Raw genomic sequence first — 27,532 nt, 5'->3', positions numbered from 1 at the left:
GTTCAATGATCGATAATGTGTGTAGATCTTTCTTGTTTATTTATTGATTTGTTTATTTAGGAGAGCTGATCAGCTAATTCAGGAAGAGAATGATGATGTCATCCCATACTGCATAGCTATCGGAGATGTGAAGAAACTAGTTTCTTTCTTTACGTCACGAGGCCAACTTAAAGAGGCTCTGCTTGTTGCCCAGGTAGTATTAAATATATCAATGGAAGATGTATTTCGCTATTCATTTCTAACTCTGAAGATGACAAGTGTATTTAAAAGGCTGGTTCCGTTCACCTTGGCAAAATGGCTGAATAATCCTACCCTACTCCCTACTTGCGTATTCTATTGGCCTGTTTTTACCCAGAAGTCATAAAAAGATATCTCATGCTCACAGATTTTAAGCCTGTTCCTTCTAAATTGCAATCAGATGCCCATAATGTATTCAGTTTGGGTTGAAGTAGAAAATTAACCCTATTTTCAGCAGTCAGTGTTGCCCTTGACGTCTAAGACATGTAGGATTTCTGTTGCGTTTCTACTGAGGTCTTGGTTATGCTACTTTCTGTAGAGTCTTTGGGAGAAACTGCCCAAGTGCAGCAGTAATCAATGCAGGAAATCAAATTTTTAAATAAATGCTTCCTAATGTAAACGCAAGTTTAAAGGGCACAGAAAACGTGAGAGACCCAATACTTTATTTCACTCTTTCTCACCGTTCCTTTATTCTTTTTGAGTAATTTCTGCATCCTTAATATCATCAGTTAAATAAACTGGCAAGATTTGTCCCTGGTGCATTCTCTCGTGCCTGCCTGTCCTTGAACCTTCAATTGCCTCAGGGATAAAGACTTCAATAATACACGTGGATTCGTCCTTTAGAAATTGTCTGTCTGTGTGTTATTCTTCTAATAGTAGCTGAGTAGTGCACGGAATGGAACCCTGAGGTTCCACCTCACGCATACCGTTCTCTTCTCGTTTAATGTTAGGAATAATTTATTGCCAGACACAAAAAAGGCTCATCTTATGCCACTGTATAAACCTGTCCAGATCTACTGATGTACCTGCTGGGAAGTACCTATGGAATTCATCCTTCAGTCACAGCCACTTGCTCCTTGGGGTGTAGAAATCAAGGTTGTAGCTCTCGCTGTCCATTTTAAGCGTAATGAAATGCTGAAAAAAATCCTCTACACGTTTAAAGGAAGGAAAAGATCTTGTGCTTTTGTAGAATTTCTTGTCTGAGTGGCTAAAACATGGCTAAGATTTAGCTGCGAGTAAGTTCATTGGTTTAAACATTTCCTGGGCCTTAGAAGGATTTTTATAGATCTTAGATTATTTTGTTGTTGTTGAAAAGCTACATTTCATATGCATTTCTGATTGATGCATTAATAAATCCATTTTTTTATTCCCTTCTAGGCGGCTTGTGAGGGAAATATACAGATGTCACCGCTTTCCACAACATCTGGATCTTCAAATTTGGGTGCAAACAACACAGATGATTATAATGAGTAAGTTGGTCTCGTTTATATCTAAAGCCTCAATTCAGTGCAGAATGTCAAGCTGTCAAGGGAGATAAACCTTAGTGGTTTAATTTGGCATCAGTGATGTAAAATTCAACAACAAAATAGTGCGTCTTCTGGTACTTAGTTGATAGAGTCACTAATTGATGCCACACTGAATAATTCCATCATTGTGCCTCCTTCTACCACCAAATGGGGATTTTTTGGTATGTATTATAATTATAAATATCCTTTTCATTTGCTTGATCTTTAAGGTGCATTCCTATGCACTTAAATATGTTTGAATATGCCACATATTAGAACTTCTGGTGAGTAGAGTAAGATTTAGCATGAACAACTATCTGTGAGACCCTGTTTTATGCATCTTCTCCTGAAGCTTCACTTTTTATCATCAGGGGATTTCTGACAATGTGCATTAATGGCCATATTAATGGTATTAATGGTATTTTCACTGTTTGCGCCCACAAAAAAACCAAACATCTCTCCTTGTTTAGAACAGTGCTCAAAAACCTAAATCAAATTATCTGGTTACACATGTAGTAACAAAAGCAGCTCGGAGGCTGTGGAGTGACTTCATTTACATGTGCGGCTTCGGAGCAATTTGAGATATTTATGCAGAGTTCACAGGTACAGGTTGAATACCCAAATATTTGCTTTTTTTTCTGTCAATCTGAAGAGACGTTTCCATACTGATACTGATTTTGATAAACTGATCCACCCAAATATGCTCCAACATAAGCAGTGGATGGAGCTCAAACTGCATTTTGAAAGCGAGCAGCGTCGTTATCTTTAAGTCAAATAGAGGAATTTTAGGGTACAGAAGCAAATGTGGTGATTTGTCTATAAAAGAAGAAGCGAAGAGCTCCAACCTTGATGTACACCTTGCAGAATTCATGTTTTCTTCTTGCAGGCTCCTGCACAAGGTCAGTAAGGAACTGGCGGAATGGTATTTCCAGGATGGCCATGCAGTGCTTGCAGCCTGTTGCCATTTGGCTGTTGAAAACATAGAGGTAATCTTATATATTTTTTTTCTATTTAAGTATGGAAAGGCCAACATTGACTTCCTTTTTACATCTCCACATGTTAACTGGTTTTTAAAATGTATGTACCACATTCTAAAATGTATTATTTATACTTGGTATTTGCTTTGTGTATATTTATAGAGAGATTTTGATCCTTACAATATTGAAGGTAGTGGCAAAACTCCCTTGATTCTCTTAAATTCAAGGTTTCTGTCACCCACAGAAAGTAGTATATTATTTAATTATATTTTCATATATACAGTATCTTGTTGTATAAGAAGATATAAGGTACTGAAGTACCTTACATATATACTTATACACATAATTATTACTGTTTATGGGGACTCAAAAGACCCATTGAGAACTGGGACTTTGTTGTGCCATAAAAGACACAATCTCTATCTTGAAGAATTTATAGTCAAAATTGTGAAGTAAATAGTAAAAAATCCCTACCCCTCAGCACAAAAATAGGGCTGAGATGTAAGAAGTGTTTTATTAGATTTTCTTTTTTTTTTTTTTGTAGTTTTACAAATTGTTTCTTTCCCTCGTTCTCTCTGGATTTTGTTGTCGACTCAACGTGTTCCTCCTCCTCTCTCCCCCAAAAGAAGTAAAATTCCATCTTAATGAGCTGTTCCGAGAGAAAGCAATAATCAGTTAATGCCTGTATTTCAAAATAGATGTGTTTCAAGTGGTTTTGTGGTCTCTATCTCCAGTTGCCCAGAGAGGGCAAGAACAGGAGACCCCTTCCTGGTTTGGGTTTTTGGGGTTTGGGGGGTGGTTTTTTTTTTGAGTCTCCTTTCATCAAAAGAGGTAGGAAATACGTACCCTGAGAGCTAGTGTCCGTGCTTAAGACTAGAAGGAATTTCTGTCACGCTTTTTTTATGCATGTATAATTTCCTTGGTGGAATAAAAGAACATTCTGCTGAAGGAAATCTATTTGGTTATTTAAAAACTGCTTAACACGTGGTGCACGATTATTGACTCGTCCAAGGAACCCAAACCATATATAGAGTAGCTTTAATTAAAAACTGTATTTTCTCCTTCTGTGAAAAGCAGTCTGATAAATGAATGTTTTATGCTCGACGTGGTGATTTCCCCCCTCCCCCCCCCCCCCAAAAAAAAACGCCTGTGGGCCTTAACGCTGTGATTTTGTCTTTGCTCAAGCTTGCCATGGCAGCCCTGATCCGCGGCAACGAGCTGGAGCTGGCGGCCAGCGTGGGCTCCGTCCTGGGAGAAAGCGCAGCACAAGCAACGCACTATGCCCTAGAACTGCTAGCGAGAAAATGTATGACAGTAGCAACATGGTAAGAATTTCTTAATCCGAAGAGTTATTATTTTATTTTTATTTTTTTCCTCCCCCCGACAAAAAGACAAAGGTGTTTCATGCTGAAACTTTGACAGACACCAAACCAGCGGAATGGGAATCGCTGCTGGGATAAGAATTGCTGGATTAGACCTTTGAGGCGCCGGGCACGGAAACGTTCTGCTTTAATCTCAAAAATACGTGACATATGCGTTGCAAATGAGGGAAGAGTCGTTGTCAAACAGAGTCTGAAACCTGCTGAAAACCCCCTGATGCTTGGGCAATAAGTAGCGCAGTAAATCCCAGTCTGTACTGGGTAAAAATTAGTTTCAGGCAAAGTAAGGCTGGAATTGAATTATAAAGTCAAAAGGAAGAGAAGCTTAAGTAGGATCTGTGAAGGGATTTTTAAGTCCTTGCTGGAAAAACGTGCTTGTTAAGAGGCTGAGGAATGATTTGATGTTGGTATTGGGAGTACAAGGCAGCTGACAAGACTGAAGGATGAAACGATTCCTATTTAATTCTGCAGGAGTGGGTCGTTTCTCTGCTGCACAGAGGGGAAAATTTCTCTCTGCTACATTTTCTTCTCCTCCTTGCAGTGGTTTTACTGTGAAGGATACAGTTTTGGTCTGGTTTTTGTCTACTAAAAAGCAGAAAATCATCCTAAGGTATTTCTCACAGCTGTATAGCTGTTTGGGAATTAACATTTCGTAGAAAACCTGTGCTTAAGCAGATACTGCAACTGATCATCAGTTTTTCTGCTGTGGCTGGTATTTGCTTAAGCATCCAGAGGGAGCCTGAGAGAAACCTGGAGAACTGCTCCCTGCAGAGCATTTGCAGGACATTTTTCTATACTGTAGGAAAAAAATCAAAAATTCCTGAATATTTTGTAATAAAGACAGTGTAATAAAACACAGTGTAATCCCCCTTGGCCCCCTCCGCGTACGGGGAAGCTGGAGGTCAGGGGACTCTGATGTTTGCCCTTTTTTGGTTTCACTGGTTGTTACGCTTTGAGTTATCCATCAATTGGAAACATTTCATTCTAGAGACATACTTCATTGTAGGCACCTCAAGGAACACCGAAAGGACCTTGATGGGTTAGTAATGACATCAGTTATTGCAATGGTTTGGGGGGTTTGGTTGTGGGTTTTGGGTTGGGTTTTTTTTGTGGTTTATTAATTTATTTTTTTTAGAAGTGCTCTAAAATATAAAATCCAAACAAAAAAGTCAAAGCTCAGCATCCGTGCCCTTCCCTGTCTTTCCGAATCTACAGCCCTGGGAAAACGTGCCAGTCTTTAAGAACACCATTTTCATTTTATTTGTTTTTAGCAACTAAATACTGCTAAAATCAGCCTCCTGCTCTCCACAAGGCTCGTGGTATTTTACTCGAGGTGCCGAATCCTGCCTGCGCAGGCTCAGCCACCTGCTTTTATTCTTTAGACTGACAGTGTTCTCAGTTTAATTCTTAAAAAAAGCCATTCCAGGTAACACAATTTGTGGGCCATTATATGAGGGCTTCTTTGGGTTGGTTTTTTTTTTAAATAAACATTTGATTTCAGGCTTTTTTTAGCTGAGCAATTTCTGATCACTTTTGAAAAGTGTTTAAATTGCCTGTGAAGACGAGTGCATGTGAGTAACTGATCTTGAAAATAGTTTAAGAACTTGTGAAATACATTATATTCTGAATGAGCCTTTCTATATCTTGGAAAAGTGGCTATTGCGTGGGAAGGGTGTAATAAATTTTCCAAATTGGCATGAGCTTCTTTGGGTCGTCAAAAAGTGCTTTTTTTCTTGTTGTTGTTAAACAAAGTTGGTTAAACTGGCCCTTAGATTTGTTGTTGTAGTTTATCTTCTATTAGATTTTGCCTCTTTAAAGTGAGAATATAAACCATAATATAAATATTAAATATATAATATAAAATATATATAATATATATTTATATATATTATATATATTATATATATTTATATATTTATATATATTTTTATATATTTATATTATATATATTTCTATATATAATATATTTATAATATAAATTTACATAATATAAAATATATATAAAATTATAAATATATAATATAAAATATATATAATATAAAATATAAAGTTTTGTTCCTCACTGTTTCAATATTTTCCTTTTAGCTTTCCATCGCTCGGATACAGGTATTTTCCTTGTTTATAGAGAGAGTTGAAAGGTGTTTGACTTTACTAATGCTAAAAATAAGCTTAAACTAAGGGTTTAATTTTTTTAATTGTTATCGATACTCGGAAGTGGGCTGGAAAGCAGCTGCAAATACTTGACCGTAGCTCACATTTTTAAGCCAAGGGCCACGCTCTGAAAATCCAGCAGGAGTTTTTGCCTTTGGCAGGGACAAGTCACTCTTGTGGGTCACAGGAGACACCACGTCTGCGTGAACAGGAGAGTCACGGACCAACCAGAATAATCAGTTATTAAAAGCTCAATAGAATAATTGTTTCAAAATAATTGATTAATATTCACTTGAGTTCCCTGTAGCTGCTTGTTGTGTTAAGGAGGGGGTAACAAATGGTAAAAAGTTAGGAATATTTCAAGAAAATATCAAGAAAACCCGGGTTTCCTTTCAGAAGGATGAAAAGAGGCATCGTGTTCTTTCCTTGTAAAAGCTCTCTTTTGTAACGGGGCAGAAGCACTGGCCGTCGGGGGTGGCCGAGAGATGTTTTCTGCTGGTGCCACGGCGCTTTAGAAGCCTGAAGTTTGAGGAGAGTTTCATGACAGAGCCACATTAACATCTTCCCTTTGCCCTTCTCCCTCCTCCCTCCCTCCTCCCTTCCCCTCCCCATGTTCTTCCATCTCTCTTGGAGCTGGCTCTGACGCTTGAGGAATTCACAACATTTTAATTCAACCAACTAAAACAACAGCAAATTAACATATAACTTCCCCAAAAAGATGAATAGATTAAGCTTCATTTATTGCACCAAAATAGAGACTTGGGGATACTTCTGTTTCTTGTGGTCGGGGACGTGCTCTTCTCTACAAATAGTATTTTTTCAGTAAAATCTGTGTTATAAAAGGAACGTAAAAGAGAAAACCAAGTTTCCTCCTATTACAAACCAGCGAGTAACCACGTGTCGTCTCTTGTTCGCGCAGGGATTTAGCGGCTGATCTCCTCATGATGATTCCCGAGAATAAACTGCAATTAGTGAAACTATGTGCTTTTTATCCTGGATGCGCAGCGGAAATCAATGACCTGCACGAAAAGGTACGATGGAAAAGCATTTACCTGAACGCTAACGAGAGGTTTTGTACTGAGTTGGTTACTAATTTCAGAAAATTAAAGGGCAAGTAAATCTGTGGGATGGATTTGTCACTAACAGTCTTATATGTTCCGTGTCCTTTTTTGATCTTTTAGTCTTTATTGACTTTATTTTTTAGTGTTGCATGAGAAGAACTTTATTTTTTGAATTCTACTCTGTGTGTAGCCTTTCCATGACACGGGTGACCGTTGGAGTAGCTTATGAACTTCAGAAATACCTTTGTAACCTCCTCATCGCTCAAGTGCAGCTAACTGTGTCATGGCAGATCAGTTTTCTGTCCTGTCCTGGATTGTTTTACATCTCATGTCTGTAACCTCCTTAAATCCCCCCTTTCTTCTGCAGCAGCAGAAGGGTCTCCTCCACCAGCTCCCTTAATGTTCGGCTCAGGCTGCACATCTATAAAGCAATAGGAAAAAGTTAAAAAAAAAACTTTAATAATGGAAACTGATGCTGCTTAAATTCTTTCAGAGAGAGTTTGATCTTACTGTTGACAGGCTGAGAGAGTTGGGGGGGTTCAGCCTGGAGAAGAGAAGGCTCCGGGGAGACCTTAGAGCCCCTTCCAGTCCCTCAAGGGGCTCCAGGAAAGATGGGGAGGGACTCTGGATCAGGGAGGGGAGCCCTAGGAGGAGGGGGAAGGGTTTGACACTGAAAGAGGGGAGATGGAGATGAGATCTGGGGAAGCACTTCTTTGCTGTGAGGGTGGTGAGAGCCTGGCCCAGGTTGCCCAGAGAAGCTGTGGCTGCCCCATCCCTGGAGGGGTTCAAGGCCAGGTTGGAGGGGGCTTGGAGCAACCTGGTCTGGTGGGAGGTGTCCCTGCCCAGGGCAGGGGGTGGAACTGGGGGGGCTTTGAGGTCGCTTCCAACCCAAACCATTCTATTATTATGTGCAAACTTAAGCATCTTAGAGAACTGTTTGAACCTTACAATAATTCTTTGCCAAAATCCCTGTTTTCCAGTGTAATCTTCCTGACGTAGAAGAATGTCTGCGGTTGGCTGAGACAGTTCAGGCTGATGGGGACGTATTGGAAACCATAAAGTACTATCTGTTAAGCACAGAACCTGAAAAGGCTCTGCCCATCGGCATCCAGTACGTGAAAGGTGGGTGCTTGGAGGAGGAAACCTTTCACGGCGTCAGTCGGTGCAGGATTTGCCTCTGGAGACCTTTTCTCTTTCTGTTTTCCAACAGAACAACTCCGTGGCTCAGATTGGACTTTAGATTCCGTCTGTCCCTATCTTGATCTTCTGAGTTACATACGCACCGAGCGGCTGGTGTTGCATAAATGTAGTGAGTGAGTACATTTTCCTTCCTTATAAAAGTGGAAGTTTCATTAAAGGAAACTTTTGGAATTAAGAAAATATAGGGGCACGCTGCTAATATCATTTTTTCTGTTTACCCGAAGAGGCGTACAAAAAAATGTCAAGAACAAGGCTGTTCCCAGTATGGAGAATAGGAACTGGGATTTTCCTAAATTGTCAAGGTTTAGGAAGAAGAAAAAAGAGATTTTACTGTTATTTACTATTTTAAATGTAATAATTGAGATCAGCATAAAGTGGATGGGGTCTGTTTTAACCATTACACCGCATGGAAAAGAAGCATAATCAGCAACCGTGTATTCTCCACAGGAGACGGGTGGCTAAATTAAGTTTTAAAATTATCATTTGAATATAGCTTTGTTTCATGGGGTTTTTTTTTGCGACTGCTTGTTGTTGCTCATGGTTAATCCTTGCCCATTTATAGATTTCGGAACGAGTTGCTGATTTTGTGTGGCTACGTCGGCGCGTTACTCGCTATCAGGAGACAGTACAACAGCATCGTCCCGGCGCTTTATGAGTACACGAGGTGACGTTGTGTGTCCAGTGACGCTGAGAAATCCCAGCCCCTACATTTTCCCCCCTTTCCTGTCCCGCCCCTTCCAAACAACAATACGATTTTGAGTTGCCAGTTCTGTTGTGAACCTCCCCGGGGTGTTTCCGTGCCTGCCTGTAGAACCTTCTGTACTTTGTGCCTTAGACACCTGAAAGTAACAAGTTGTGATTCCGGGATTTCAGTCAAACTCTTAGTTCTCTAAGAAGAACGGTTTTTAGAGGTTGGTGAGTATTCAGCGTGGTCGTATGATGGCAGTGACAGTTCTAACTTAGTATCCGCGTGTAGACCATTTGCATGGACCTGCTCAGTAGCCACAAGGACAACCTTTGAACTTGGAGAACTTGGAGTTTGACTGGGCACTGGCTCAAATCCCACCAGGAAATCTGGCTGGACCTTGTGTTGCTCCGTGGGCTGATGTTTCCAGGCATTAATATGCTTGACCTGGGCCACTTGGTCTGACCTGGCCTGGTCCTGGCCTCTTGGCCCAGTTCAGCCCCAACCAGTTGACTTGACCTGACCTGACTAGGCCCATCTGACCCCTGGGCAGTCTCTTCATATCCTTGACAACCCTTTTGGGTGAAAATTTTTTTTCCCAATATCCATCCTCAACCTCCCCTGGTGCCACTTGAGGCCGTTTCCTCTTGTCCCATCGCCTGTTCCTTGGGAGAAGAGACCAACCCCCCTGGCTACCCCCTCCTTTCAGGGAGTTGGAGAGAGCGAGAAGGTCTCCCCTCAGCCTCCTTTTCTCCAGGCTGAACACCCCCAGCTCCCTCAGCTGCTCCTCACAAGACTTGTGCTCCGGACCCCTCACCAGCTCCGTTGCCCTTCTCTGGACACGCTCCAGCACCTCAATGTCTTTCCTAGAGTATGGAGCCCAAGACTGAATTAATAATAATAATGAATTAATAATTAATTACAGTAACAAGCCATTTTGAGATTCAGGTTGTGGTACTTTGGCTGAGAAGCTTTAAGTTCTCCTGGGATTTAAAGAACAGGACAATACCGCTCTACATTTTTTCTCAGATTGCCCAATATTTTCAGAATTCATAGATTTTTAGATTCCAGCCCATCTTAAGCTGGACATTTTGAACGTGTCTCGACACAAATGGGATTGTGTTGAATTATCATAGAATCATAGAATCATAGAACGTCCAGGTTGGAAGAGACCCTTGGGATCATCGAGTCCAACCATCTACCCTACACTACAAAGTTCTCCCCTACACCATATCCCCCAACACCACATCTAAACGGCTCTTAAACACATCCAGGGATGGTGACTCAACCCCCTCCCCGGGCAGCCTGTTCCAACGCCCGACCACTCGTTCTGTGAGAAATTAGGTCAGGCAATAGCTGTCCCGTGTATTATATTTTGATAAACTAAAAAATGCAGCCGTTGCAAGGGGTTTGGAAGTGTTTCCCCCAAGAAACCAGGTGAAACAGGGCTCTCCCAGAGCCTGTGTTGAACCACGTTGCACTTCACTCGATTTTTATTAGAGCTGCTATATTCAGGCAAAATGGGCCCTTTATTTTTATGAAGTTGTCATAATTAAGAAATCGGAATGCATATAGCCTTACAATATAAAGGAAAAAATAGAGCTAATTAAAGACAAACAAATAAGAAGGTATGAATAGGGGCAATTAAAATCAAACTTAAATGTACACTTTTTATAGGTGTAAATAGGGATAATTTAAATCAAACTTAAATAAAAATATGCTTTTTATATCTAGTAATTTAATATTTCTAAGGTTTAATATAGTGATTATCATGAAGGATCAGTTTATTTCCATAAAGTTATTTCCGTATCCCAACAAAAATAGCTTTATGTTACTACTGTATGTCTTGTTTTTCTTTTACGAAAATATTCATTTTTAGAATTAATTTGCCCTTTAATTATTTGCATCCCTTTTCAGTCAGCTTTTAAAAAGACGGGAGGTGTCTGTCCCTTTGAGGATCGAGCAGCTCTCGGAGGAGCTGGATGCCTGGAGAGCCTGTTCGCAGTTACACAAGTAGGTGGAAAAATAGGAAATTATCAAAATCCAGTTATTTCCTTCCTTTGTGAGCGCTTTGTGGCTCTTCATTTCTAACACGGGATTTATAGTTGCCAAACAAGTGTCTCCTGTGGCAGGCCGGCCAACGACTCCCCAGGGACCCCCCCGTCCGAGTCGCAGAGACGGGTCTATTCCCTCCTTCTGGCCCGAATCCCAGAGGAGCCTCTCCAAGGGATGGTGGGGCCGGACAACGTCACCGGCTCGAACCTCCCCAGCCACGCGGAGCCTCACATCTCCTGTCTGACCGGGCTGAGGATACAGGTACCACTTGAGTCTACGATTCCATGGTCTTCCCCGCCCCGGGGTGGTCCTTCAGTGGTTGTGGTCACCACTTGGGAGGTTGCCATAAATGTAAGGTCCCTCCCATCATTTGGGAGGAAAAAGGTTTTTCCCTCTTGTCACAGCAGCAGAAATTAAAGAGGACAAGTGCTGACACCTTCTAGGTAAGAAAGACTATATCACAGGATCACAGAATGCTATGGGGTTGGCAGGGACCTCTGGAGATCATCCAGTCCAACCCCCTGCCAAATCAGGTTGCACAGGAACGTGTCCAGGCAGGTTTGGAATGTCTCCAGACACGGAGACTCCACCACCTCTCTGGGCAGCCTCTTCCAGGGCTCTGCCACCCTCAAAGTAAAGAAGTTCCTCCTCATGTTGAGATGGAACTTCTTATGTTCCAGTTTGTGCCCGTTCCCTCTTGTCCTGTCCCTGGGCACCACTGAAAAAAGCCTGGCCCCGTCCTCCTGACACCCACCCTTGAAGTATTTAGAGGCCATGATCAGATCCCCCCTCAGCCTTCTCTTCTCCACTTGGTGGGGCACAATCTTTGCAGGAACGTAGACGATGGCTGTAAGTGAGGTTTTCATATGAGCGCGCTCTCCTTGTGGCTCTCCTCGTTCTCACACCGCTCGTGCCCTCTCTCTTTCTCTTTTCCTCTCCCTTCCCAACCATTTTCGCGGAACAGGGGCCCGTGTTCTTCCTGGAGGACGGGAAATCTGCCATTTCGCTGAACGACGCGCTGATGTGGGCCAAAGTCAATCCTTTCTCCCCGCTGGGAACCGGTATCCGCCTCAACCCCTTCTGATTCCTCCCGAGGGGCCAAGCGCTGGGGACTTGGAAAATTGTAAGAAAAGGATTTCTATACAAATGTTTGTTGATAATCCAAAGAAAAAGTTGTTTGAGAATCCAAAGAAAAAACCACAAGAAGCCCTAATTTCATAGGCAGACATGTCTCTCTTATTATTTTTTTTTTTTTTAAATCAAAATAGCGCTGTCAGACGATAGCGCCCTGTTTCGGTCGGCTCGGTGGGACAGGCGCCTCCTACAGGAAGTAAGGAAACGGCTGCACTTTTAAAAAGGATGGATAAAAAACTGTGAAACCCACAAAATGGCTCTGAAATGCAGAATTCCGGAAGGGCTTCGCTGGCGCTGGCTCCAGCCGCTTTGGGAAGGACTGGAACCCCGCGGCTGTTTCACGCCTCGGGTGCCCCCCGTTCAATTTTAACTCATTTTTACACACAGGAGTCTATAGAAAAAGAGGAAAATTTAAAAAGTGATGATTCAGATGATTTTTTTTTTTCATCCGTTAGTGATTGTGCTTTAATAGCGGCACGGAGATGTTCGCCGACGTTTTGTTTGGATAGATTTGAATATTCCGATTGTTATAAAGTTCTATTTTCTAATAAGTTCATCTTTGGCGACTGCCCCCCTTATACTTTCACTGGAAGCTAAAATATATTTATAAAACCTTTTTTTTTATTTAAAAAAAAAAAACAACAAAGGGTTTGTAAGGAACAAACAGCAAATGTATTGAAATTATTTAAATACGTTATGTATATTTAAAATCCTTGTTTTCTTTTTACATTTTGTATTAGTTATAAATACACAGGTGAGGACGAGAGAGCAGCAGTAAATACTCGTGCGTATATTTTTATTTATTCAAGCTGTGCTCAGATGGGGGGAAACAAAATTTATGGCAATAGAATACTAAGAATATTTAAATTTTAAAGCTGTGTCTAGTATGGAATTTAATCGTTAGGCAAATCTTATTCCTGGTCTTATTCATATTTATTCTTCTTAATAATTCTTAGAATTACCTGCAGAGAGGATGCCTTCGTTAGAATATTCTTTATCAGCTTAATTGCTGGCACGCGGGCAGAAATCCCCTTTCTCTGCTCTTCTATCGTGTCGTTGCCGCTTTAGAGTGAATTTTAAATTCCTGATAGTTCCATAAAATGGCAAGAAGTTGCAATTAAAAATCGGCAGAACTGTTTTAAGAGAAACCCTTGTAAAAGCGGGAGCGACAGAAGGGGTTTAGCAGCCTCTGCCCCACGGAACCCTCGCTGCCCCCGTTTGCCTCCACATCTCGGGGGAGATTAGAAATTCTAAATCCCTGTCTATTTTAGTTTGGTTAAAAACGCGTTCTGTCGCCGTCCCAGAGTGTTATCGAAAGGTTCGTGGTGTATACGGGGGGTGGGGGGGGAGAAAAAAAGCTGAGCTGACTTGGAAGCTCTAGAAAACCCTTTTTGTCCGTATTTGATGCCGGAACAGAAGGCTTGGCTTTTGGCGGGTATTGTTGGGAAAACGTTTCCCTTTGTTTCAGCCTTGTAGAGCCTGGGGGGTGGGGGAGAGGGTTGGATTTCAGAAATAAAAATTCATGGTTTGTGAAAGAATTTCCCATCGGTTGCTTCTGTCCGAGATTAACTGGGTTTTAGCCCGTGGACCGTGCGACCCCCGATGGAAGGGTCGTTACCAGGACCGGGGGAGCGAAGGCCCCGTGGCCGAGGAGTGACACGGCTGCCGCCCTCCCACAAAAACTAACATTTTTTTTTTTGCTACGTCCTAAGGATTTTTCCCGATATTTCACACTTGAAACATCTCGCGGTACGTAGTGTAACCGCATCGATTTGTTGCGCGTGAGTTGTGCCTCACCACGGGCCCCCGACGGCTCCGGCCTCTCTCAATCAGAGAGGGAGGGGAAGCTGCTGAAACGCAACGTTTAAGGCAAAGGGCGCTTTTCCTGCTGGGATCCCTCGGATAACGGTCGTCGTGAGGAAAAGGGGGCTGGGGTTGTGCAGGGCGAGGGAACGGGCAGGAAAGGTTGTCCCTGTGTCTGCTGCCGTTGCGAAAATCAGAAATTCAGCGTTTTTAAAAATAATTTAAAAAATAATTTCCGATTGTGCTATTCGCTACCGCGTGGCTTCGTTGTCGGGCAGAGCCGGCCACCCCCGGGTGCTTCCCCTTCCTGGCAAAGGATCCGTTGTCTTCAACTGGTTGTCGGACTCTTCTGTAAAAGCACGGCTCTGTCTCCATGAATTTATCCCGCTCGTCAGCTCCCGCTTCCCGCTCACCGATAAGTCTCGGTTCAGTTTAACATCCCTTTATCCCGACGGCGTAAGTTCATGGCTCCGGGGAAAGAATCCGACGGACGTTCCCGACACGTCTGGGACCTTCCCAGGTGAGTCCCAAAACGATTCTGAGAACAAACCTGTCGTGCTGTGACCTCTTCCCGTTGCAGTGCCGGCTTTTAAATGGGAATATGACCCTTTGAGTCCCTCTCCTTGAATTTCTTCATTGGGTAAAATCCTTTAAATCCAGAATTAGGATTTAAGATGAGGCCCAGGGCAGGGGGTTGGAACTTGGATGATCTTTAAGGTCCCTTCCAACTGTAACCGTTCTATGATTCTGCTGCAAGGAACTCCATACCTGCCGGCTCTTCAGCTGAGCTTGTTTTGCTTCCAGCGGGTGTTTTGCAGAAGAACCCTGTTTGCTGGAAACCGGTCTCACCTCATGGAACACGGAAGTGCCTCTTTCTAATGACGCTTTTCCCCGAGTTGAGCTTGAAAAGCGCCGAGCAGCCCTTCAGGTGAGGGTCTGAATGATCTCACGCTACATCAGAGCCGGTGCCCTGGTTGCCTTGGTTCTTGAAGAAAATACCAATTAATGGTCTCGTACAGAAAACCAGTAGTTTCTTGGTGAAAACTGCCCCATCCCTGGAGGGGTTCAAGGCCAGGTTGGAGGGGACTTGGAGCAACCTGGTCTGGTGGGAGGTGTCCCTGCCCAGGGCAGGGGGTGGCACTGGATGATCCTCAAGGTCCCTTCCAACCCAAACCGTTCTGTGTCTCTGTGATCCTATGGCTCTATGGAAACCCAGCCCACCCAACGCGCTCCGTTACAGAGGATGTTCCTCACATCGGACTTTATGGGGCCTCCAGAGAGGCTCTCACTGCAGTTTTTGGAGGGAAAAGAGGCAAATTAAGATTAAACAAGGAAAAATGTCCAAGAGCTGCTTTTTTGAGGTGGTAATAATTCAGCAGCTGAGTAACCGTTCCTCTTCGTGAAAACTTCCTCCAGAGTTAGTTCCCCGCTTCACATCTCTCCAGGAGGGACATAAATACCCAAAGGAGACACGGAATCGACACTGGGTTTGCACGTGGATAAATTATTTACAAACAGCAGGAGAACTAACGGCCTTTTCAGGGTGAGCTCCGTCCTGATACAGGGAACTTCAGCGCCCACATCTCCACCAAACCTCACGGATCCTACACGATAACGTACGGCAAATAAGTATTTAATACGCCCACGAGCTGTGATTCAGCAGGGAAAGGGAAGGAGGGGAGAGGGAGAGGGAAGGAGGGGAGAGGGAAGGAGGGGAGAGGGAAGGAGGGGAGAGGGAAGGAGGGGAGAGGGAGAGGGAAGGAGGGGAGAGGGAGAGGGAAGGAGGGGAGAGGGAGAGGGAAGGAGGGGAGAGGGAGAGGGAAGGAGGGGAGAGGGAGAGGGAAGGAGGGGAGAGGGAGAGGGAAGGAGGGGAGAGGGGAGGAGAGGGAGAGGGAAGGAGGGGAGAGGGGAGGAGAGGGAGAGGGAAGGAGGGGAGAGGGAGAGGGAGAGGGAAGGAGGGGAGAGGGAGAGGGAAAGGGAAGGAGAGGAGAGGGAGAGGGAAGGAGGGGAGAGGGAAAGGGAAGGAGGGGAGAGGGAGAGGGAAAGGGAAGGAGAGGAGAGGGAGAGGGAAGGAGGGGAGAGGGAAAGGGAAGGAGGGGAGAGGGAAAGGGAAGGAGGGGAGGAGGGGAGAGGGAAGGAGGGGAGAGGGAAGGAGGGGAGAGGGAAAGGGAAGGAGAGGAGAGGGAGAGGGAAAGGGAAGGAGAGGAGAGGGAGAGGGAAAGGAAGAGGAGAGGAGAGGAGAGGAAAGGGAAAGGGAAGGAGAGGAGAGGGAAAGGAAGAGGAGAGGAGAGAGAAAGGGAAGGAGAGGAGAGGGAAAGGAAGAGGAGAGGAGAGAGAAAGGGAAGGAGAGGAGAGGAGAGGGAAAGGAAGAGGAGAGGAGAGGAGAGGAAAGGGAAAGGGAAGGAGAGGAGAGGGAAAGGAAGAGGAGAGGAGAGAGAAAGGGAAGGAGAGGAGAGGAGAGGGAAAGGAAGAGGAGAGGAGAGGAGAGGAAAGGGAAAGGGAAGGAGAGGAGAGGGAAAGGAAGAGGAGAGGAGAGGGAAAGGGAAGGAGAGGAGAGGAGAGGGAAAGGAAGAGGAGAGGAGAGGAAAGGGAAAGGGAAGGAGAGGAGAGGAAAGGGAAAGGGAAAGGGAAAGGGAAAGGGAAAGGGAAAGGGAAAGGGAAAGGGAAAGGGAAAGGGAAAGGGAAAGAGCCCAGAGAATTCTGTTTTACAAGAGGAGCTCAAGACGAGCTCCAGCATTAAGGCTTCTGAGGAATATTCCTCTGGGATCTCTGAAGTTACTAACTAGTAATAAACAGAGAATCTACAAATGGTGCATCCCTGAAAAAAAATTACGTTCACACCAGCGAGAAAAAATAAAGCAGGAAGGAATCTCTCACTCAGGAATCATTGATTTATAAAGAAAAAGAAGCAAAGATTGGCCTGTATTTGTTTTATTTTATCAATGTGTGTAGCGCACCTCTCACCGAGGAGTCTCAGGTACACGAGGAATAGAAATTTAAAAACACATAAAATAATGACTCCAAAGGGACAAACTTAACAAATAACAACCGGTCTCCGGGGTTGGGGCGTGGTAAACAGATTTTAAAAGTATAAATACAATTAAAAGTGAAGAGCACTAAAGCTATTTAGTAAGGGTTAAGCTAAAGCTACACAATCGCTTCCCGAGCATCAGCGCAATTACTCAATTCAGCCTAATTAGCACCTTGGTACCAGCTGCTGAACGGCTCCCAATTATTACATTACACCAACACCACCTGGCAAAGATAAAGATTATTTTTCTTTTAAGTAATATGCAAAAGGCTTTTCTTTTTTTTTTTTCCCCGCCCAGCAGTTCTTGAGAGAAAAACGTCTGATAAACAGAAAGAAGAAAAAGGACTCGTTAGTTAATTTTTCTAGGGGTTAACGAGGGGGTTATCTGTACTGTAAGAAGTTCTTCAGTATCGTTGGCAACTGGAGCTGGGGGACCAGGTGGAGCCTGGCCCTCCCCAGGTAATTTCGGATGCAGAGGCGGCAGAGCTGGCACAGGGACGCAGGGGTGGCTGCAAACGAAAAGGAATTAGTTTAATTAGACAACTGGAAAAGGCAGGACTTTGTTTTACAACCGACTTGGACAATAGTAGGATTTCTTAAAAAAAAAAAAAAAAAAGAAAAATTCACATTTTGCAAATTTGTCCTTTTCCTTCCTTCCTTTTCTTTCGTTGCCTTCTTTGCCCTCAAAGATGATAGAACCACAGGATGGTTCGGGTTGGAAGGGACCTCAAAGCCCATCCCGTGGCACCCCCTGCCCTGGGCAGGGACACCTCCCGCCAGACCAGGCTGCTCAGGGTGATGGAACCTTGTTAAAAATCCGGGAAATATTCAAAAAAGCAAGGTCAGGTCAGCAAATAATTTGTGGAAACTTTGCTCCTGGAAAATATCTGATGTCACCAAATTTAAAAGCTGCAGGTTTGGCGTTTTGTTTTTATTTAAATCGGGTAAAACCAGTGCTAGGGCACCACACGCTGCACCATCAACAAGATTAAACAGGGAAAATACCCCAAATCCTGGACCATATCTAGTGATCGATCATCATAGTCATCATGTAGATGACGCCTTTGTCCCCAGCTCCCTCAAAATGAACACACCTTTGGGCAATAAATCCATACCTCTTTCACGCCAATTCCTTTTTTTGACATCTTTTAAATTTTTTTTTAAATCCTGCGAGTCTTGGGTAATTTTGTGACAACCATCTGGTTCAGTATTGCTTATTTTTACGCCCTACGTAGGTCAGTCTGGACAAATCCCCTTCCCTTTTGGGATATTCTCTAAGTTGACAGACCTTTAAGGGACTCCCAAGCGCCGACTCCTATTTCTCGGGTACTTACAATTCAGTAAAGAAAATTCAGAAAATGAATCTTTTAATACTTTTTTGCCTACGATCAAAACAAAGTGCTTTATACGCAACTTAAAAACAGATTTTTTAACAATATTGGGACAGCTGGCCAAAACTATGTATATATATACATATATATATATATATAAAACTAAATATATTTTTAATCTGAAATGGAAATATCTTCTTTCTTTTTAACAAGGTCTGCAACAGCCAATGAAAATGGCACTTCAGTCGCATAAACAGGAGATGATACTTTTCAGCCTCTATAAATTCTGATGGTTCTTGGTAAAAGCCCTGAGACTACATATTACTGGGTAGCTGTAGAGTTAGGAATTAACCTGAATATTAATATATAACATATATATATATATATATGACACCAAGCTAAGCAGGAGTGTTGATTCCCAGGAGGATAGGGAAGCTCTACAGAGAGACCTAGATGGATTGGATCATTGGGCCAACATCAATGGCATGAGTTTCAACAAGGGCAAGTGCCAGGTTCTGCGCTTGGGCCACAACAACCCCGTGCATTGCTACAGGCTTGGGGAAGTGTGGCTGGAAAGCTGCCTGGAAGAAAGAGACCTGGGGGTTCTAATGGACAAGTGGCTGAATATGAGCCGGCAGTGTGCCCAGGTGGCCAAGAAACCCAACGGCATCCTGGCTTGTATTAGAAACAGCGTGACCAGCAGAAGTAGGGAGGTGATTGTGCCCCTGTACTCAGCACTGGTGAGGCCACTCCTGGAGTATTGTGTCCAGTTTTGGGCACCTCAATCCAAGAGAGAGATCGAGGTGCTGGAGCGAGTGCAGAGGAGGGCAACGGAGCTGGTGAAGGGCCTGGAAAACAAATCATATGAAGAGCGGTTGAAGGAGCTGGGACTGTTTAGTCTGAGGAAGAGGAGGCTGAGGGGAGACCTCATCACTCTCTACAACTACTTGAAAGGACGCTGTAGAGAGGTTGGTGCTGGTCTCTTCACACAGGTAATTAATGACAGAACGAGAGGGAACGGCTTCAAGCTCCAGCAGGGTAGGTTTAGACTGAACATTAGGAAAGAATTTTTCACAGAAAGAGTGGTCGGGCATTGGAACAGGCTGCCCAGGGAGGGGGTTGAGTCACCATCCCTGGATGTGTTTAAGAGCTGTTTAGATGTGGTGTTGGGGGATATGGTGTAGGGAAGAACTTTGTAGAGTAGGGTAGATGGTTGGACTCGATGATCCCAAGGGTCTCTTCCAACCTAGACGATTCTATGATTCTATATTCATTCCATAAAGTACAATGGTGGCTTCTATCGCATATTTTGGGGGGTTGTTGGGGTTGTTTTGGGGGGGATGTTTAGGAATTCAAGTTCTAGTTGCAAAAACACGTGTAAACGTTACCTTCGTGGAGGAGCAGCAGCCTCTCCACTAAACTGCTGGGAGCAGCTAAATCGACCGGCCGCTCAAAATCCGTGTTTTTGGCATTTATGTCCGCCCCAAACTCCAGGAGCAGGTTGACGATCTCCGTGCTGGAATGTTGGGCGGCCGCATGGAGCGGCGTCTCCAGGTGCTTTCCCTTCTGCACGTTGGCACCTGGGGGGGCAGAGGAGACATAAAGGGATTCATTAACATTCTCACGGAGCAAAGATGTTACAAAACAAACCAAAAAAGCCCTCGAATCCCACACAGAATTTAGCCACTTCATTAATTTTATCGCATGGCACAATAACTAATTGTACCAGGGCTTATTTTTTAATCCACACACTTCTCTTAGGTTTTCTTACCTAAGCACAACTACATTTTAAAGGACAAAAAAATAATTTTTAAAAAGAAGGGAAAGAAAAATCACATTAGGTCACGTGAGCGTCGCTGTTGCCCTAATGATAAAAAAAAAAAGTACATTTTGTACACGCGGAAGAAAATTTGTGCTACATAAAAATATCCTTTCCCCATTAAAGTCTTTAAAAAGAAGACAGTCTTTATATTATTATTTTTTAAGTTTTTAAAAAGGTCAGTATTTATATTTTTGTCAGTGCTCCAGCTCAAGAAGGGATCAAACTTGGAGGCTTTATAGTTTTTCGTGTGTTGGAGCTGGCGAAGGGTTTGAAAGGGATTCCCATCCCATCCAGTCTTCATCAAGGATTTTCCTAAAAATGAGATAATGTTAATTAAGGCGGGGTAGACAGTCCAGAAAGCCAATAGGGAAAAAACCCCAAATCATTAATTCTGCCAGTCCACAGAACAGCAGTTCCTTATATTCTCAATTTACATGCCATTTTCTACACCCAGGAATGGAGAATATGCCCTTCCGTTACTGTTTTTAATGTATTTTTGAATAAGTTTTGAATGCCCAAATATGCTAATTATACTTCTGCGGTTCTTAAACATAAAAATCATGAATAATCACACAAGGAGACTGACTTCATGACAGATTTAACTGCTCGTTTAAGTTCTAAATATCCTGTAATTAAGCAGAAAAACAACTCTGGTGCAATGACAGCCCATTTGTCATTATTCATATGTATTTTCTCACTCATTTATTGTTCTGCAGGACACAAAACCCCTGTGTATCATTACCTGAACCACAGCGAACGACCCTTTAGCTCTGCCGGTTGTGTCCCAGGACTGGCGCTGTAAAAAAGCACCTTTTTTCCGCTGATTAAATAAATAATGTGAAATTCCAGATCAAATGCCCTTTTCCTCACCTCTCCTCCCGGCAGCTCAGCCCCTATTCCTGGTAACAAGCTCGATCAGAACACGCTGAGGAATGAAAAAGGTGGGACTACATCGCTGATAAAAGTTTTGCTGAAAGCTCAGTGATTACTGTATAAAATTCCTTTCTCAAAGCTGATTTTTGTTTTTCTTTAGGAAAACTGAAAAAAAAAAAACATCTACAACGTGGTTGTAGGTGGTGAAAATTTTGAACACCCCTTCTTATTGGTTTTTCTCCCTTTTCCCCTCAAACACTTGCTATGAACGAAAGAAATAGTAAGTTATAAGAAAACACACATCACAATAAGCTCCGAAGTCGAGCCCTGCAAGAAAGGGTCCTGGTTGCGCTGAGCACCTTCAACGGTGAGCACAGTTTGTGTATTTTACAAAATAGTCATGTATTTATTGAAATCACGACGTACCCGCATAGAGAAGCTTCCGGATGCAGTGGATCTGCTGTGAGACACAGGCAACATACAGAGGTGTTCCCAAGTGAGGAAGATCTTGGTCGACATCGATGCCCCAGGATATCAGCACCTCCAGGCACTCGCTGTGACCTGTCGGGACAAAGCACAGCAGTGTCACAGAATCATGGGATGGTTCAACTTGGAGGGGACCTTAAAGCCCCCCCAGTGCCACCCCCTGCCCTGGGCAGGGACACCTCCCACCAGACCAGGTTGCTCAAAGCCCCCTCCAACCTGGCCTTGAACCCCTCCAGGGATGGGGCAGCCACAGCTTCTCTGGGCAACCTGGGCCAGGCTCTCACCACCCTCACAGCAAAGAAGTGCTTCCCCAGATCTCATCTCCATCTCCCCTCTTTCAGTGTCAAACCCTTCCCCCTCATCCTATAAGTCCCTCCCCAGCTTCCCTGGAGCCCTTTAGGGACTGGAAGGGGCTCTAAGGTCTCCCCGGAGCCTTCTCTTCTCCAGGCTGAACCCCCCCAACCCTCTCAGCCTGTCCTCACAGCAGAGGGGCTCCAGCCCTCCCAGCATCTCCGTGGCCTCCTCTGGGCCCGCTCCAACAGCTCCATGTCCTTCTGATGTTGGTGGCCCCAGAGCTGGAGGCAGCACTGCAGGGGTGTCTCTCCAGAGCGGAGCAGAGGGGCAGAATCCCCCCCCCTCACCCTGCTGGCCACGCTGCTGGGGATGCAGCCCAGAATACGGGGGCTTTCTGGGCTGCCAGCGCATGTTGCCGGGGCATGCTGAGCTTCCCATCCACCAACACCCCCAAGTCCTTCTCCTCAGGGCTGCTCTCAATCCATTCTCCACCCAACTTTCCTCAACCTCACTAACTTTTCACATCGACAGAACCACCTTAAATTCTTGAGATTTTGGGCAACCGTTCCGTGTTTGTCCAGCTGGTGATCCCTTACCTCTGCTGGCAGCCTCATGGGTCGGGGAGGGCAGGCAGGACTCCCACTGGGCTTTGGCACCGTACTCCAGCAGAAGCTCAGCGCAGGCTGCGCTGCCTCTGGAGCACGCGTTGAAGAGAGGCGTCACCCCATCAATTGTGGTAGCGTTGACCTGGAATAGACAAAAATCTACTTGAGAATGGAATGGGAAGAAAGGTTGTTTTTTTTTTTTTTTTTTAAACAGGATATAGTTAGAAATGTCATTAAAATACCAAAAATGGAGTGGTTAGAACAATGTAGTTTAACTTCTCAGTCCCTGTGCTGGTCCTCCTATCACCACACCCTTCAGTTGGAATTAGTTTACTATTTTTCCTGTTAAACTATGTTGAATAAACCAAAATACACCTGGAATACTCAAAAGCACCCGTTAGCATCTGGGCAATAACTAATTTTCCAAACGCATTGCATTGAAACAGGAAATTCACACCTTGTGGGGTAATGGGGACCTTCTCCCCATAGCGCTGTCAAAGTGCAAACTTCTCATTAGATGTGAGAATTATTTGCCATTTTCTTCTATGGTTTTAATCTCCATGTTGGAGTGATACTTGACAAGATGGGGGTGTTCTGCCTGGAGAAGAGAAGGCTCCAGGGAGCCCTTAGAGCCCCTTCCAGTCCCTAAAGGGGCTCCAGAAGAGCTGGGGAGGGACTCCTGATCAGGGAGGGGAGCCGCAGGATGAGGGGGAAGGGTTTGACACTGAAAGGGGGGAGATTGAGATGAGATCTGGGGAAGCACTTCTTTGCTGTGAGGGTGGTGAGAGCCTGGCCCAGGTTGCCCAGAGAAGCTGTGGCTGCCCCATCCCTGGAGGGGTTCACGGCCAGGTTGGAGGGGGCTTGGAGCAACCTGGTCTGGCGGGAGGTGTCCCTGCCCAGGGCAGGGGGTGGCACTGGATGGTCTTCAAGGTCCCTCCCAACCCAAACCATTTATGATAAAGGAAGGAGCACAGGTATTTTGAGAGGGCTCCTTCCAGGTGTCTGACCTATCCTCCTCCATGCCCCCCAAACCCATCAAAACAATTAAAAGTACTAAAAAATTTCACATATGAAAATGAAAGTTATTCTTATAGTTTTGTCTATAGTATCTATAATTTTTTATCTTTAGAATCCTTGTGCTGGCTGTAGTGGAGAAGAATTGTTTTTGGAAAACATCTATGCTTTTTTCATTTTTCTGTAATAGCACAGACATATTCTACATGGTTCTCAAAACTGAATTGTAAGGACAATAAATATTTCCATCACAAAGATCAGAGATTTGGGAAACAATGCATTCGAACTCAGATGTCAGCAGAGACTGCAGCGAAAGCGGTCTGTGTAGTCCCATTTTTGGTTGGGACAAGCCTGTGTCAGCAGTACAGAAAAAAACCAAGAGTGCTTTTTTGCACTTGGATCACAAAAATCATTAAGAGCATAAAGGTGCAGTGTGACAGAAGATATTCTGGAGATTAAAAGAACCGCCTCTTGCAAACCAAGGGGAAACCAGCAAAGGAGAGGGACACATTCCATATTTTAGAAGAGAAATAATGCAATGAAATTCAGGGAAGAAATAAGGCTGGTGGAAGAAGGAATCACTGCCAGTGGATCCTCCCCAGTTGATGTCTCCGTGTCTGCCCAGTTCCCGTCTCTTTTCCCCGTTATTCTTCCTCTGTTTGGTATCTACTCTTACACATCTAATTATGTGGTTTGGTTGGTTGGTTCTTTCTTCTTTTAACATCTCTCTAATGATGTTTCTTTGACCCATCGCTTTCCTTTGGTAGTTTTCAGATGGCAGCTTATTGTAATTAAATGAGATCAATGCAATCGATAGGGTGAGTAGAGAGAAATACCAACTAAAGAAATAATAATAATCAAGGAATATATCCTTCTTGGTTGAACCAAGGTTGTCATTGGACTTCACAGAGAGAAAAAACAACACCCTTACATTTGCTCCTGCTTCCAGAAGGATTCTTGCACATCCTACGTGGTCTCCCAGGCAGGCTTCATGGAGCGGAGTCACTTGGTCAATCGTTAGGGTGTCCACATTGTACCCCTAAACGAGACACGAATGACATTTAAAAATCCCACAAAAGCTGTAAAGAGTCATTTTCTCACGCTACCGTTCAAATGAATCATTTACAATACTCTAAAGTAGGCTTAAAATTCTACTTGCAATAAAGTAGTGAGCGGTAAAAGAATCTTTCAATCAATCAATGTAAGTAACAGAAGTAAGCGGTCAGCTCTTCTTTATTTTTAAAATCAGAAATGGGAATGGGATATAGAGGGCGTAAAGAAGATGGAAACAGAGTGTTGACAGGCACAGCGAGAGGACAAAAGGAAACAGAGACAGTTGGAAAGTGGTAAATTCCAATTAACTGTATGGAAAAAAAGTGTCTTGGTGGGGAGAGCGAGACCCTCCTGGCCCAGGGGACACAGGGGCTGGGGCAGCTCCGCTCCCGGAGATCCTTAAAACCCAACAGGGCCCCAACCCTGAACTGTCCTGGGATTCCACGATTCTCTGACTTAAGGTCTGAAATGGCTAAAGCCACGAATTTTGGGGAGGAAAACACTTCCTGCATTGATACAATCATCAAGCCCTTGAATTTTGATTCTTTAAGAACTAACAACTGCACCTACCGCCTTTCACCAAACGCATTCTGTAGGGTGATTTTTCAGAGCTGTAGTAGCTCATACCACAATACTGTACCAATAAAATTTAGCAGTCTCTCCCTTTGCTATTAGCCAAATTGATTGGTTTTAAATCACAACTATGAAAACCCCAGACTCTTTCAGTGATTTTCCTGACTCACTCTATTTACCCGAGGGCTTAAAGCACTGGAGCTCCACTGACTTACAAGGGGAAGACTGATACACATTTAGATACCGCTTTAGTAAAGATCTTTTTTGGGGAGAAGTTTTAAAACGTACAACAGAGGAAATATTTTAAATATTAACTCATAGCTTACCATATTAAAAAAAAAAAATCCCTAAACGTGTATTGCTCTGAAAAATTCAAGTGAACAAAGCAAAGCATGCTGAATGTGCGTTAGCAGTCTATGCTGAGAAATTAAGTAACATTAAGAACGAAAGCGATTTTAAGAACACGGCCTTCACCTGTGACAATAAAGTCTTTAGAGAAAGAAGACGTCCTTGACTGGCTGCCTCATGCAGAGGTGAGCGATCTGCCCAAGAACCTATATAATAACAACATTCATTGAGTAAACCATGGGAATTAGAAGGATTTTGGAATGCACAGAGCAAAGCAGAAAATAAAATGCACAGAATGAAGTCAAATATCCTGTGAAATTATTTTTTTCCTCTTTAGAAACCGTATGTCAAACGATCAGTTTCCAGACAATAAAAGCTCCATCATTAACTGTCAACATCTCTAATAAACGATTACGTGGTACAAAGAACATATTAATACACTGATTACAATAATCTGATTTAATAAATTCACCGATTGCCGTATTTCCCACTTCTATTTTTGCATTGGTTATTTAAAAAAATCATAAGTTTTGCAGCTGGCATATAGAAATTTATAGACTTGAACAAATTGATACTTGAACTTAAAACAGACATAAACCTGCCTGAAAAGCTGATGTATATGAAAATCAATATGGAAAGCCTTACATATGATGAGATTAATCCGCAGCTTCTACACAAGAGCAAGGAGAGAAACAAAACAGAGAATCACACTATAAAACTGCTATAGTAGAAATAGGATATTAAGCCTAAATTCTCATTCTAATATGCTATTGGGGCTAAAAATAGTTAATGTGCTTAACGTAAAGGTTTGGCACTTATTTTAATTTCTTTATCAACCCCCCAAAAAGAAAGGAAAAATAAGAGAAAACCCAATAAACAACCCAACTTTGTGCACATTTCCCTCCTCAACTCCCAGCCCAAGTCCCAGGGCCACCCTGGGACTACTGATGAAGAACTTGCCCTTTCCTCCAGCGGACTGGCCACCGGCCGGCACCTTCCAGCCAGCCAGGGCTGCGGGCGCAGCTGAGACCAATTTATCGTACCAATTATTTTGCAAATCAAAGTTAGGAGAGATTGTGCAAGGAAAACCATCTTCAACATACATTATGAATGACCCATATTTATTCCCATATGAAGAAAATCACCAGAACGGTAAAATTCTAATATAATCACTTGTGTGAGTTATTTCAAGCCCCCCCAAAATCCCCTCAAAAATGTAGAGAGAATTAACTAAATATGAGGAATTGGTAACAATGGCCATGGACCAGGACTGTCTGCAAATGAATTCCAAACGAGATGGTTATTGCTCAATCGCTGGCAGTCACCAGCCCGAGCTCTAATTAACGACTCATTAGAAACAGACCCTGTTTCTGTTTCTTACTGGAGTCCTTCTGTCCACCAGGCTGGGCCAGAAAGTGCACTTTTGGTTACAATAAACCACCCCCTCAAACCACATGAAGAGCCAAAAAGGCTAAGGCTGCTCGACCTGAAAGGAAAAACATATGAAATAGGGTACAATATGGAAATTGGGATAAAACCTCCATTTTTCCTAGAGGTGTTAGTGAAAATAAACTTACTGGGATGTAAGAGTGCATCTTCCCTCAGAATATATAACTACACTGTGGAACTCAGCACCACTGGAAGCTACTGGATAAAAAACTCAGCAAAACAAAAGCCCAACCAACTATTTAAATTATCTTAAAGCTGATCACAGAAGTTAAAAAATACAGGAGATTAAAGCTTTGTAAACCTGATCTTAAAAATCCAAGGTGATTGGGATTTTAAGGGGTATTATGCTACAAAAACTGAGCTCAGAAATCTTAAAGTGACCTGATTTTTACAAAACACCAGTATCTTCTCTGTCATCCCAATAAACTCAAACGTATTTATCTATTGTAGGTTGGATGTGTGCAGGCACTGTGAGAATTCTGACCAATACTTTCTTCTTCTGCAGTAGTATCCGAACCAGCACTCAAGTCATTCTCATTCAAATTAATTAGATCCATGAAGTTCTCCTGCCAGCAGCTGCAAAGAATCCGCCCCCCCCAAATAATTAAAAGCTGGATTTAGAAGCTGCTTTTGAAATTTTGTCCCCCTGTCTCTACAGTTGAGAACTTCTATTTCTTGAGTGTTT

At 43.5% G+C, this 27,532-nt stretch overlaps 2 protein-coding genes across 7 annotated transcripts in view; one reads left to right on the top strand and one right to left on the bottom strand.

Annotated features, from left to right (window-relative positions):
* The window catches only part of WDR17 (WD repeat domain 17), a 39,723-nt gene extending 27,608 nt beyond the window's left edge, over positions 1-12,115 (top strand). For 2 of the 3 annotated variants that reach the window (XM_074154488.1, XM_074154489.1), the window contains 12 exons: positions 61-193; positions 1,396-1,487; positions 2,410-2,509; positions 3,686-3,825; positions 5,965-5,985; positions 6,950-7,061; positions 8,072-8,213; positions 8,302-8,404; positions 8,854-8,955; positions 10,894-10,977; positions 11,094-11,292; positions 11,996-12,115. In XM_074154488.1, the coding sequence (XP_074010589.1) occupies positions 61-193; positions 1,396-1,487; positions 2,410-2,509; positions 3,686-3,825; positions 5,965-5,985; positions 6,950-7,061; positions 8,072-8,213; positions 8,302-8,404; positions 8,854-8,955; positions 10,894-10,977; positions 11,094-11,292; positions 11,996-12,115 (1,348 nt within the window). The remainder of the gene's footprint in view (positions 1-60; positions 194-1,395; positions 1,488-2,409; positions 2,510-3,685; positions 3,826-5,964; positions 5,986-6,949; positions 7,062-8,071; positions 8,214-8,301; positions 8,405-8,853; positions 8,956-10,893; positions 10,978-11,093; positions 11,293-11,995) is intronic. The other variant, XM_074154491.1, reaches the window with a different exon arrangement.
* A 4,748-nt stretch (positions 12,116-16,863) lies between these two features.
* The window catches only part of ASB5 (ankyrin repeat and SOCS box containing 5), a 38,317-nt gene continuing 27,648 nt past the window's right edge, over positions 16,864-27,532 (bottom strand). For 3 of the 4 annotated variants that reach the window (XM_074155211.1, XM_074155214.1, XM_074155212.1), the window contains 6 exons: positions 25,525-25,604; positions 24,356-24,463; positions 22,402-22,552; positions 21,452-21,586; positions 19,719-19,910; positions 16,886-17,508 (listed from right to left, as the gene is read on the bottom strand). In XM_074155211.1, coding sequence (XP_074011312.1) covers positions 17,381-17,508; positions 19,719-19,910; positions 21,452-21,586; positions 22,402-22,552; positions 24,356-24,463; positions 25,525-25,604 — 794 coding nt within the window. In that variant the 3' untranslated portion in view covers positions 16,886-17,380. Of the gene's footprint in view, positions 17,509-19,718; positions 19,911-21,451; positions 21,587-22,401; positions 22,553-24,355; positions 24,464-25,524; positions 25,605-27,532 lie in introns of all 4 variants that reach the window. The other variant, XM_074155213.1, reaches the window with a different exon arrangement.

Source organism: Numenius arquata, chromosome 10, assembly GCF_964106895.1.
Source record: "Numenius arquata chromosome 10, bNumArq3.hap1.1, whole genome shotgun sequence".
NCBI lineage: Eukaryota > Metazoa > Chordata > Aves > Charadriiformes > Scolopacidae > Numenius > Numenius arquata.
This window is presented reverse-complemented; position numbering and strand designations above follow the sequence as displayed.